Genomic DNA, 13,698 nt, shown 5'->3' with positions numbered 1-13,698 from the left:
ACTTTCGTATAGTGCAACGGGAAGTCTCAGAAGAGAATAAACCATTACATTTTACAAATTCTACATGAAGCATAACATTGACTATTTTCTCCACCATAGCTCAAGATGACATTTCCTAGATAAACTTTATTTATAGGAAAACACAGATCCTTTCCACATCATGGTCTTCCTGATCTCATCCTACCATATCTCTTCCTTTTAAGTATTTCTGGTTTAACCCTCCATTCAAGTCATTTGTCTTTCATCACTACCTTCACTCACCAGGTCTGTACTCTTCACGGGCTGAGTTGATCTGTACTTCAGTCTCAGCAGAAGTTTGCAGTTTCTGTGTTACCTCCTCAGCAGTCTTCTTAGTGTTACTCAATACAATTATCAGGCTCTCATCATCTGCCAGAGAACCCTTAGTGCTTGTAAGTCTGAACAAAAGGTTGTCTTCTAGGTCTTTCATCCTCCTTTTGTTCACAGCCACATCTTCAATAAGATCTGTTCTTTCTTTCTCTAATTCCTGTTGGAATACACAGTAATATTTGGAAAACAGGAAAGTAATCAGAAATAAAAACAAAATATATTTATGTATGTAGTTTTAAAAGTATTGTTCCTACTAAAGCAGTACAGGTCAAGCACAACTGCATTAATTTTGGGAAAGAATTTCAGTGGTATTTCTCACAGCAGGTCATATATAAAAAATTTTTACCTACTGATTACAGCTTTCCATTAAAAATAAAACCAAAACTGTTTAAAATATATAGAAAAATATGTTCATCACAGATAAATGGTCTTTCAGTTCATTCTTCTATATTTTTTAAATTAAAGTTACTAAAAATGAATCCCTCAGACAAAACATCTCAATTCAGTGAGGTAAAAAGAAATAAAAACAGAGGATGGATTAAGAGTCTTTCAAAAGACAAGAATAATATTAATCTTAAGACTCAACAGTAAGTGAGCCAACTGGTAAAAATATTGGCTATGTCTACAGAAGTACTCCTTCACTGTTTACAAAGGTCTGGTGGATAGTTCAATAACATCTCTCCAAATTTGGAAGCTGTGTGTTCACACCCTCTTTGCCAAGTCCACTTTAGCACTACAGACAGGCTGCAACTATTCCAAAGAAACAGACGCAAATACATGATCTCTCTCATAGTACTAAAGGCATCATGAACTTGAGACCTTAGGAAGGCTTAAAGAAAACGTTTTACTCCTGGATTTGAGTAGGCTTCATTTATACAGATTTGCAGCACTGTTGCAACTTTTCAAACTGCTTTTTTTTCTTCCACATTATAAACTGATGGCCTTCTCAGTACTCAATTCTGCCTACAATCCCATGTATTCCAAGTGTTAGTTCTTTCAAAGAAAGTCCTTTTATCTTAAAAAGGAAATTCAAAAAAGAAAAAATCATCCCCGTCTCATTACCAAATTTAAGTTCTTTTCTTGTCACTGTACAAAAACTATATTGAAACATCATCAGGTAGAGAAGATTTATTTGGACCATTGTCATTGAACAATGTAAATGTCACATAACTTAGAAGCTATGCATACAGATTCAGAAGATTCTGACAAAAATTGATGAAGAATGACAAGAAAACTACGGTTAACTCCGTTTTAATCAGCTGATGCCTAATGGAACTAAAGAAAAGCAGGTACCAGTCATAAAGCAAGGCAAGCATTATGCAAGTTTGATGAAGCAGAAACAATTTTTTAAACTATAGTATTAAAGGAATGTTAGCATCCAATTAAATATAATTATCATGCTGACAAATCATCCTGAGCCAAATTAAATTTCATGTTTTACTGAGTTCAGTTTATAAGGTTAAACATATTTTGAAGTGCCATGCATTTAAAAAAGAGAAGGCTAAGTTTTCCTCCTGAGCCTGAGCAACAATTTGGAAACAGAATGGCCAAACTAAAGAAAGTGAAGTCTTCTATGCCAGCTTTTAAATCTTCATAAACAGATTACATTAAGAATAATCACAATAGAGAGAGCCAGAAAGTTACCCTGCAATATGGGAATAAAGACTAATATACTAAAATGAAAGTAAAACCACCTACGGGTAAATGTAAGACATACAGCCAGGAAAAAGATACAACTAATTATTTTACCTTTTTCTCTGTGAGAATTACTCTGCCCAAGAGTTGATTTTCAAGACCTTTCATGGTCACAGTAAAGTCAATGATGGAGGTACGAGCATTAATTTCAGGAGAGTAACCTGGATTTGGCAGTTGTGTAGTAATGTAGAGTCTGAAACCATTCATAACATCTACTTCCTTATCACCAACCTTCACCTTAAGAAAATGTTTAAAAAGAAGTCTTGAGATATCAAGATCAATACACACCCTTTCAGATACTGCATGTAAAAACAGAGGTTACGGTTTTCTGTTCAAAAGTGTAGAAGTCCAGCTTCACATTTTATGTGTGATGCAAACAATTTGCTGAGAATATCAGTGGAACACTTTAAATTATTAATTCACAAATTATTTCAATTCTTCTAAAACTCATAAGCAAAGGCATGAGGAATGCTATAGGTTAAATATATTAACTATTTGTGATCTTAAAACTTAAAACTCTATTTTTGTATTAGTGGTAATAAAATTTAAATATGAGTTTAATCTTTGTAGGCAGATACATAATAGGAGTTGTTTTGTTGAGGGCAAGTGGTGGGGCGAGGGGGACAATTTTCCACTTTTGCTCTTTTCTTTTTACCTTGTTGGTAGCACCTGTTTTAATGAAGTTTCTTTCCAAAACATTATCAAGTGCTGGGTCAAGCTCTTCTCCAACATCTTCTATTAACAGAGGTCTTCCAAAAAAAAGGCTGTCTTCCAAGTGATTTCTAAAATATTTGTGATTTAATGATGTGATCTAAAAATACAATCATGGACCTATATGTTAAGTCCAGTTAGCAAGGTTTTGTTTGTTTTATATTTTAAAATTATTTTATTTAAATTACTGACAAAACAAATAATCCTATGGTTAGACTAGGATTAAGCCAAGAATTTTGACCACAAGAAAAGGTAGCATTGGTGTACCATACTCTTAGATCTCATTGTATGCATACTTCTATTTTTCAGCTGCAAAAGTAGAAGAAAAGCAACACTGAGCACTTAAATTTTTGATATTGTATAAGCGCAGCCAGACCAGAAATTCACAGGAACCTTTTATCACCTTCAAGTTTATCTTAAAATTAACATCACCAAGACAAACATCAGTAAGGCCAATTCCAAGATTAGGGTTCTTTTTTTTTTTTTCCCTTAAAAATTAGGGGGTTATATTGAAGAAGTCATTAAAAAGTCTTTGCTTTTAAAAGTAGTCCTCAGCACAATTGTGATTGATTTTCAACATGTACACAAAGCACATTCAGCTTAGTTTGTTTATAACTCCATAGTTAAAGTCTAATAATAATTTTTAAACATAACTAGCTAGGCAACCATTAAAGTGTTCTGCACTGAGATAACAATCAACATGAATAAAAGTAGCTTCCTAGTAATACTCTCAGAGTCACTTTATTATCATCCTTCAAACTCCTCTTTATCATTTCAGAGTTATCTTTTTTAAAAGCTGGTTTATTGATGTAATTATAATTGTAGCAAACAAGGACCTTCTTTCTCATATTTTCCACTGTTGGCATTGAATTGGTGTATCTTGCTTCAGATTGCACATTTTTGCAATACTGTCTTCCCTGTATATTTGCATAAGGCTTAGTACCTGACAACCATGCTAAACCAACAGAAATTATCAGTAATTTCTGATTAGTATATCATAAAGTATCATGCTGTGCATCTTCATGTTTTAACATTTCTATGAACCTGCATTAATCACTTAATTGGGTTTTTTTCCCAATGCTTTTAGCATTCTGCAAACATGGTTCAGCCCTTATCAGACATTACCCACCCAGTCTACTTTCCAACAGTTGGTATTGTATTAAAATAAATTAAACAAACCAAATCACTGGTACTAATAAGCCTCAAATGTACAATTTAACATCTAGCCAAATCTCAAATCTACCAAAATATATCTCAGATTTCCTTTATACCTCGTCTAGGCATTTTATATAAAAGGCATTTGATAAGTGTTATTTGGATCACTGAATTGTAATGTTTTGTGAGCATTTCTAGGGATTATGAATGCAACAGCATTCCTATTACCTGAAGTTCATTTCTGCCTTCCTTATTTTTAATCCAAATTTTACCCTGTGCCTGTGGGTCAATTAATAAAGGATAACGAGATGCTTTAGTGGCAATGATTCCATTTTGTATGGATAAATGATCATTTGGTAATCCTTGTAGGTTCCATTCACTGATAGTTGTAGCATCGGTCAACATTTCTATGAGGTTTAAGTTACTACCAAAGGGGATTTTCCGGCTTCTCATTTCCTTTTGCCAGTCATTTAATAGTAGACTGCGAAACTCTTGGTTAAAAGGACCAGAATAGGAAAGAAAAGCTGTAGCCAAGAGCACATCACCTTAAAGAGAAAAAGTAAAAAAGAAAGCAAAACATTACAACTTTGCCAGTTCTATTAATGAATAAGCTGCTTCCTTCCCTAGTTGTTTGGCTGATAACTGAAGAACACACTTTGGCCCATAAAGACAACAAATGAGAGTCAGGATTTCCCAAGACATGTACATAGCAAGACAATGCTACATTTCAGTAGGTGCTACATTTCAGTAGGTGCCACATTTGCTTTATTTGCACAATGAAACTGTAGGAATCAAGAGATGGGCATCTGGCATCCAGCCAAGGTCAACTCAACATGCACACACAACTCACTGTTTGAAACACCAAATCCTGCACAGGCAGGGCATGGCAGAAAAAAATCTTACTCAAATTTCCAATCCCATCGTTTCATTGCACAACCAGGAGCACAGGCTTAAACAACATTTTGGGGGGAGAAAAGAACCTTTATTTAGGAGTACTGAATAAGAACAAGTTAATTAAATTGTTACTAGTAATAATAAAAAAAATTAACAGACATCATTATGGCAATATTAAGGACAACAAGCTTTTAATCTTTTAGTCAGCTCCAAAACTATCCCCTTAAGTTTCATGATACCAAAGTTTGGGGGGAGGGAGGGTTTGTGCCTCTGAAGTAAGAATGTAGGGTTCCAGACTGAAGAAGATACTGTACTTTTATACTAATATTTTTTAGACTTTTTCAAGTTATCTATAAAAATACATTGTTAGTATGAGTGGAAGGTATCCTGTATTTTTAAAAAGTTAAAAATAAGCATATATATTATATAAGCTAATAGAATACAACCTATCTACTACAATCCAACCTACAAAACAATATCTGCTTTTTTCAAGGCAAAATTACAAAGTACTTTAGCTTTCAAGTCCATATTTAATAAAAATTATCTTCTAAGAAACAACATTTTTATGAACATCAGTAACTGCATTTCAAAATACTGATTTCAACAAATAAGTGTCAATGACTGAATATCAGTCTTTCTCTCCTCCATATTTTTCTCACTTACAGACATTTTATTGGCACTTGTGCACACATGACTCTCTTTGAACTACTGTCTACAAACATCAGCCAAGTTCAAACATCAGTGTCCCAGGTATGCACTGCATGTCATAAACATCAAGTAAAAGCCCATGCACAGTACTCAGTTACCATACTTTTTTAACCATATTTAACTTCAGTCTCGTATTTTTTACCTAGCAGTGCTTTAGAGAGAGAATTGATAATAGTTACACTCAATTTAGCAAAAGGGAAGTTAAGCTCCAAAGGAAAAGTTTAGTATTTTCAATGTTTTCAGTTTCACTAACCATTACAACCCAAGCAACTAACTTCCAAGTTCGAAGGCATGAATAAAAGCTTACCCACTAGCCTCTTGGTTTGTATGGCAAAATCTTTACTCTGTTCTGTCCATCTCTCTTTTTCATCTGCTAAACCACTTATAAGACTTGAAGCAGTTTGCATTTTATGACGGCAACGCTCGGCATCTTCAAGCAAAGTCTAGAGAAAACCATACACCAAGAAATATGGTTTACAGTAATGTATGCAATAGGACAGAAAAATCTCGACATTTAATTAAATGAGTAGTTAAGCAACACTTGTATCACTGTGCAAAGAAGAGGAAGTAGGATGGAAAAAATATGCCAGGACAAACTATCAACATCTGTCATAAATGTGATTCAACTTTTTAATATTTCTGATCTTAACTATTATGTTCACATACATGTTAAATAATACGTTAAATGTCTGGTACCTATAACCCCTGGGGAATTCTGCTCAGAATTTCAAGTATACTATATTCAGAAAACATACGTTAATGAAACTTGATGTTACAGTAGTAGGGGCTAAACAAATAATCCACATAAAATAGTTTTTAAGGAGCTAAGAGGCTGGGTGTAAAAGGATCAGTAGAGAAGGAGAGAGGTGGGATCCAGAGAGTCAGTATCCAAATAATATCTGTCTCTCATCCTGTCCAGCAACATCCTTTTGCAATGAATAACATTAAGCTTTCCTTAAAGTAAGGGTGCAAGCCTCTAGAACATTCACAGTTTCTTTTATGTAAAGGGCAGTTCACCTGTTTTTCTCTCATTGCTTTTTCATACTCTGCCTGCACAATATCTAATTCCTCTTGCTTGGAACACAGTTCTTCTTGAGCTTTCTGCAGATCCAGCATAGCAGTGGTTAGGCGATTCTCCTGGATCGCTAAATTAGCCTACGAAGCACACAAATATAAAAGTGTATTCATACATACAACACCTCAAAGCTTTTGCTATAATGTATATCAAAGAGTTTTACAGTATTACATTTCAAAATCAAACTGCTCGGTAGAGATTTCTTCATTCATTAAAAACATCTATTTAATTTTACAGGAATCTAAATTGTTATTGCAGGCAGCTGCAGTCAAGCAGTTGTTCTGACATCAAATAGAAAAAATAATTAGAAAAACTTCTGGAAATGCCAGCCATTCTCCATCTAACACAAACATTATGAGTCTCTTCTGGACTGCAAAAATGTCTGGTGCCACTATAAGACTATTTGATTTCTCCAACCAATGTACTTTGTCTAATGAAAGATAGTATGTCTATACTACAAATCTCACTTCCCTCTCAGTCACTCCTATTATAAATACAAGCTATTGTACATTAAAATCACCCTTGACCATGTTCTTCCTGACTTTAGTTCTTAACTTTTAACAATTATTTAGGCCTGCTTTTCTCTAAATAACACTAATGAACAAAGTCTCTACAGTCTTCTTATGAACTGAGATCCTGAAAATTAAAAGACCAAGACCTCAAGTTTTTTCCTACTTAATTCTCCATTGAGGTAAAGCAATTGCAATAGTGAGTTAAACCAGGTGACAGCTGCTTCAGTCTCATTCAGAAGGGGCCCAGAGGCACAAAACAGCACAATCTATCTCATAATTTTGACAACTTAGAAGTGTTAGTACATTTGAAATATATTTAAATATAGAGTTACTATTTTCATGATAACAAGTTCCTACAGAGGCATGCACCAGCTGGGACAAGGCAGTTGATGTTTCCAGCAGAATAATCCTCTGCACAGAGGTCAGAAGGAGAAGGAGCAAAGCGTGTTCGTGTTCCTCCCACTAGTTAAGAGACTTACCTTTAAAGGTAATACTTCCTTGTTGATGGAAAAAAATACAGCCATGGCTTTGGTCCATGAGCAAAGGCCAGCAACATTCCCACATACTCTCTTAGCTGTCTCAATGTTGTAGTCCACCATTTCAAAATACGGGCTCAATAGTTCTACCACTTCTTCGTTAATTGTGTCCTTTGGAAATTGCTTTTTGAAAAAGTGCAATATACATAACGTATGTAATATATGTAAATGATAAACATATCTATTTCAGCCCACACAGAACACTACCAAAATAAAAAATGTAACTTACAAACAGCTAAGAAGTTCTCTGTCTCATGCATCTTCAAGAGCCTGTCAAAGTAATTTCACTCTATTCTATATTCTTTACAAAATGGAAAAAATTCTGCCTTCATTTATGTTCTTCACTATCTTACAAGATCTATTACTGCTACACAGTTAATTGTTGATACAAAGTATCACAGACATCCTGCTTGAAATTTCATGTTCCTTAATGTTGTATAAGTAACTTAACAATCTTCAAAAAAGAAACAGAAAAGCTTAGCTCTGGTTCATAAACATAATTCTACAAGACAGTCCTATCAAAGGGCAAGCCAGCCATCTTCTCCTTAAATTACCTCATCTCACTAGTGGAACATTAGTTTCAATTTTAATAATTTATTTTGACTCTCTCTTTTCTCCAAAAAACTTCTCTTATATTTTTCATCCCCAAAAGTTCTCAGTTTTCTCCCTCAAATTTATTTTGATGGACAAATATTCTATGTAAGTTTTGTTTTCTTTCAAGATTTATCTACAAGGTATAATGAAAGTCCATCATCACTGATGAAGCTGAAAAATAGCTGTTCCTTGAAGCACAAATAGTTTCAGGCAATGAAATGTAGAAGACCTTTAGTAAATTAAAAATCCTTATGAGTAGATGCAATGTAAACACTACATAAACGCCATCTATAGCACTACTAACCATACAAAGTTGGTCCAGCCTGCCAGCTGTGGTTTCCCACTGGATTAGAGACTAAGTCAACTCCTCAAAATCCAGAAATCAGATATAATACCACGCAGTGGGGCAAGACAAGGTAGAATTTAGTAGTAGTAGATTAATAATAATTTAAATTTTAAAGATTAATTTATTCATCAGTTACTCTTTCCATTCCCCTAGACACATGATATGGAGCTAAAAACTCTAAATTAAAAAAAAAAATCTGAAAAATCTGATTTTGTACATTCTAATCTTTATTTATTCTTTTGCAAGCTACTGCACAAGTTGCACTGCTGAAAATTAATAAAAAGTTAGACCCCAGAAAAAAATGTTTTCTTTCACCTTTTATGAAACAGATAAGTAATGGCTATTCAAACCAAATGCTTAAAGCTTTGAATCATTTGTCACTGCAAGTACTTTAATTGCCTCACTTCAGAGAAACTATAATTGATTTATGACCTGACTTTGCCAGAAGGATTCAAGTTTATTTCATTAGGACACACTTATTTTTAAGCTCTAAACTTTTCAGATCGATTGTGTGCCTGATTCTCCTTGTACATTTGTTCTCCTGTGAACATCAGAGAAAACACTGTCCCCAATATTCTTAAATCAAAAAAAATTCAAAACCGAGGTTGCACAAGCACCTGTAGGTTCTGTAAGAAGTTCCCTGTTGTCATAAGCTTCAAAGATTCTTGCCATGATGGGATGGTACAGCATTTTTCCTGATCAATCTTCACGTTGTTCACTTTTCGCTGGAAAAGCAGTAACACACAGTCCATGATGCGCATAATGAGGTGAGGAGGTCGACCCAGCGTGCGGACAGTGGCAATGTCTGAAGGTTTTATTGTCTACAAATTTAAAACAAAGGGTAAAGGAATTACTGCCATTGTTTATTTAATAAAACACAGAGCACAATTTCACTAACAATATTGAACTAGTGGAGAAGAAAAAAAACCATATTATTTTAATTGGAATAATTTTACCTCTAAAAAGCATTAACCTAGAAGGACGCTCCAGATTTTTACTACTTCCTACTAACAACTTCTGGGAAATGTCAGCTCAGCCACCTACAAAGCAGTGCTAAAAGCTTAAAACGACCATGCAAAATTTTGAGGGGGGAAAAAAAAAAAAAAAAAAAGGCGCAAAAGGAAAATACATTTTGTTGATATTTGACAAGTGAAGGTGAATTAAAGAAACGAGTAAGAAGGCCTGATATATGTATATATTTGCACCTTCTGATTCGTCTTACTGGGAATGGTCCTGCTGTAGAAGCAGGCCCGCAAGAAAAACTAATACATTATAATCACATATGAAAACTGAGGCCCTAATAAGTAAGGTCAAGTAACCCTGAAAATGTAACAATAATCTCATAACTCCAGTGTACATCATGAATTAAAAAGGGCTATCAGAAAAGCCTACCGAAGATATTTCCTTAGAGAAGCACTAGTTTGAGCAATACTGCATACTGCACCACACACAGAGCAAAAAAACCCACTGAAACATGGCAACTGCTGATGGGCAGACCCACTCCCATAACAGACAAAACTGTCATCAAAAGCTTTCCTTATTCACAGGTAGTTTATGAGTACATGATAGTGACACATAGAAAGCAACAAGTTCTTACAGGAGTTATGACACATTGTTTCTAGCCTAGAACATGCCTCACTGGGGATTCACAAAGGAAAATTTTAATTACTTGTGTTTATATTTCAAGAAGAGGATATACTTCAAGAAAAGTAAATTATTGCAGATTATCCTGATCTTTCCTTCTGACTATCTTTTGTTTCCCTTCAATATTTTGTTCCTTGTTAGGTCCAGTGTGCACCTGATAACTCAGCAGGATTTTTCCAGGTATCTTTGTGGAAAATTCAACTGCTGTTTCTTAGTGACTTTCAGGAAATTCAACCCAGTCTTTTTTTGCTACAATCCAAATTGTGGCAAAAGAGTTGCATTTAATTTCAAATTATGTATTTATTTACTTCTAGTTGTGCATTTAATGTTCCATTATTATTGTAGGGCTAAGTGCAACTAAGTTTTAATGAACCTTGACAATTCTTACTCAAACAAACCTTAAAAAGGTAATCTCAATACATTTAAAAATGCTTATAAACTTATCTGTACCTATCTGTCTCTTAACATGATATTTAGCAGTCCTAGGATATGCAAAAAAATGGACTGAAATAACCAACAACAGATTTATTTTTTTTTTTTCCTCTGGGAAGTCAGCCTTAAATTTATCAAATATTTTAAAAGACAGTCATCTTTGCTGCAAGCAGAATTCCATTGTAGAAATCCCTAGAAGGAAGCTTGCAAACCCATAATAATTGAGATTAATGTCTTGAAAGATCCAGCCTACGGAGAAGTTTCTTGCTTAAAAGAGGTTTTGAATAAATGAATGCATGCTGAATGCATTAGTCTCCTTCTCTGGAGACATTCAAAACCCGCCTGGACGCCTTCCTGTGTGATGTACTCTAGGTGACCCTGCTCTGGCAGGGGGGTTGGACTAGATGATCTTTCGAGGTCCCTTCCAACCCCTATGATTCTGTGATTCTGAAAAAACATATATGCATGATGATAAGCTTGCTTTTCTGATGTTTTCCTCTCTCCTTTACCATTTATTATAGCAGATGCAAGGATTTCAAGATTAAGCCAAACTACCTTTCCCCATTGTGAAGTCACACAATAATGATGAGATTTCCATTGTGCTCTTCAAGTCAGAGATTCTTTAGCACTTCTCCCTCAAAGTGAAGTCATTCATTCAGAAGACCTATGAAAACTTAATTATACTAGATTTTGAAGACTGATATGAAGGAACATCACAATAGCCTTTAACCATCATAACTGTTGGCAGCCTCTCAAGAGAAAAGGAAAACTTTCAAGTAAAGCTACGTAATAACCTCTGGGGTTTACCTATGTTCATGGTTTTCCTTCATTCTTTCCTATTTCTTGTGATGCCAGCTCCCTGCTAGCCTCCAGGACTAAATTTACCTCATATCACACTGTTCCTGTTCATGACAGAAATGCCTCATGGGACATTCTCTTATACAGTCAACTGAACAGACATTTAAAAAATAATAAGCAAGATGAACAAAAATTAATCTTTTTTCCATCACTAATCATAGAACGGTCAAGTTGAAAAGATCATCTAGTTCCAAATCCCCTGCATGGGCAGGGCCACCTCCCACTAGACCACGTTGCTCAAAGCTCCATCCAATTTGGCCTTGAACACTTCCAGGGATGGAGCATCTACAAATTCTCTGGGCAACTTAGTCCAGTGTCTCACCACCCTCACACTAATGAATTTCTTCCTAATATCTAAACTAAATCTACCTTCTTCCATTTTAAAGCCATTACCCCTTGTCCTTTCACTCCATGACCTTGTAAAAAGCCCCTCCCCAGCTTTCCTCTAGGCTCCTCCAGCTACTGGAAGGCCACTATAACGTCTCCCAGGAACCTTCTCTTCCCCAGGCTGGACAACCCCAACTGCCTCAGCCCGTCTTCATAGGAGAGGTGCTCCAGCCTTCTGGTAATCTTTGTGGCCCTCTTCTGGACTTGCTCCAACTGGTCCACATCCTTCTTATATTGGAGGTCACAGAACTGGACACAGTACTCTAGGTGAGGTCTCACCTAGGCAGAGTGTCAGATTGTATCTTTCTATTAAAGAAGCTGTATAAAAATAGCATGTTGAAAATTATGAAGTCCCATCATGAATGCTAGAAATCTGGATAATGCCACAAATCATATAAAAAAGAAAATGTTTTCAAGAAAAGATTGGATCAGCTAACATGCCAAATGAAGTTCATTGGTGAAAATTTAAAAACAGGAGGTTTAGATTTGGAAGGAATTATAACTGTTTTTACATGGAAAGCACTGCTCCATTCATTGCACACAAGTTATTTAATAATAGTCTCAACATTCAGTTACCAGTCTAATACCAACCTACAGCACATGGTACATCAGCCATAGATTCAAATGGAAGTTAAAAATTGGTCTTTTCTGAAATCCTCCCTATTTTGGGTTTGGTACTCAGGGAAAAATAAGTAAATAAGTAAATAAATATCACCCTGAACCTAAAAAGCCTCAAAATACTCACACTTGTATACATTTTCTGTAAACTGATGAGTTATGTGCTGCATCTGCGACCATGTTTGTTTTCAAAATAAAATAAAATAATGTTATACACAGTCTGAACACTTACCTGTAAGGCTGCTTCTGCCTCTTCCAAAGCAGGTTTAGCAGCTTCCAGCTTCTCTTCAGCAATGGCTTTGTCAACTGAGATACTGTCTACAATAGCTTGAGCTTTGTCTTTCACTTTCTGAACTTCCCCCTTCACCTTCTCAGCAGCCTGTGCTTTTACAGTAACTTCTTTCAATACCTAGAATGTGAGAAAACCCACATGCCAAATATTAAAGAAAACATCCAGTTGGAAGAATGTATTAATTAATTTTTGTTGTAAAATTTTATCTGTTTAATTCCAGAACCAGAACCATAAAACTCAAGCAAGATTACTTTCATTATTGTTGTAAGTTTTCAATATCTCTTTTTTCCAGCACTTGATTTCCTTTTACTCAATTTGTCTTTCCAAAACAGAAAAAAAGAGCAAAAAAAAAAAATCAAACTATACACTGTACATACCATGTCAGCTCTTTCATTGGCAATTTGAAGTTCTTTTTCCTTTACCTCCAGCTCTCTGCTTAGAGCAGCCACTGACTCAGAGGCCTCTTTCAGTTTTTCCAGTCCAGTATTCACTCTGGATTTTAAAAGCAAGCGAAGAAGAATGCAATTCCCTGTGTCATTTATGCTCCCCTTTCCATATTATTCCATCAATAGAATGAATCACACCAATCAGAATGAACATAAGAAAAATAAAATAAAAATAAAACTTGTACAGGAATTTTCACAAAAGTGTCTGTGGGAGTCTGTGGTTTGAAAATTTACCCACTTCTAACTCACACCGTATGTCTTTATCCTGGCATAAAAATCCTATAGTTTGTTTCCAATATGTGTCACAATTCCTGTTGACCTCCAACCTGATACTCAAAGGACTTAGTTCTATAGAGCAAAAAGTATTTTCTGATCATTAGAATTCTGAGAAATATCTCAAATCACTGTTGTTTGTTTGAAGACGACATTGAAAAGGCTAATAAAATC

At 35.0% G+C, this 13,698-nt stretch overlaps 1 protein-coding gene across 1 annotated transcript in view; it reads right to left on the bottom strand.

The window, feature by feature from the left end:
* The window catches only part of DNAH5 (dynein axonemal heavy chain 5), a 119,515-nt gene that overhangs the window by 15,641 nt on the left and 90,176 nt on the right, over positions 1–13,698 (bottom strand). Inside the window, exons 57-66 of the mRNA XM_051610258.1 lie at positions 13,183–13,297; positions 12,746–12,922; positions 9,192–9,395; positions 7,578–7,757; positions 6,529–6,666; positions 5,819–5,954; positions 4,138–4,454; positions 2,699–2,854; positions 2,098–2,280; positions 262–505 (exon numbers count right to left, since the gene is read on the bottom strand). Of these exons, the coding sequence (XP_051466218.1) occupies positions 262–505; positions 2,098–2,280; positions 2,699–2,854; positions 4,138–4,454; positions 5,819–5,954; positions 6,529–6,666; positions 7,578–7,757; positions 9,192–9,395; positions 12,746–12,922; positions 13,183–13,297 (1,850 nt within the window). The remainder of the gene's footprint in view (positions 1–261; positions 506–2,097; positions 2,281–2,698; positions 2,855–4,137; positions 4,455–5,818; positions 5,955–6,528; positions 6,667–7,577; positions 7,758–9,191; positions 9,396–12,745; positions 12,923–13,182; positions 13,298–13,698) is intronic.

Source organism: Apus apus, chromosome 2 (assembly GCF_020740795.1).
Source record: "Apus apus isolate bApuApu2 chromosome 2, bApuApu2.pri.cur, whole genome shotgun sequence".
Taxonomy (NCBI): Eukaryota; Metazoa; Chordata; class Aves; order Apodiformes; family Apodidae; genus Apus; species Apus apus.
This window is presented reverse-complemented; position numbering and strand designations above follow the sequence as displayed.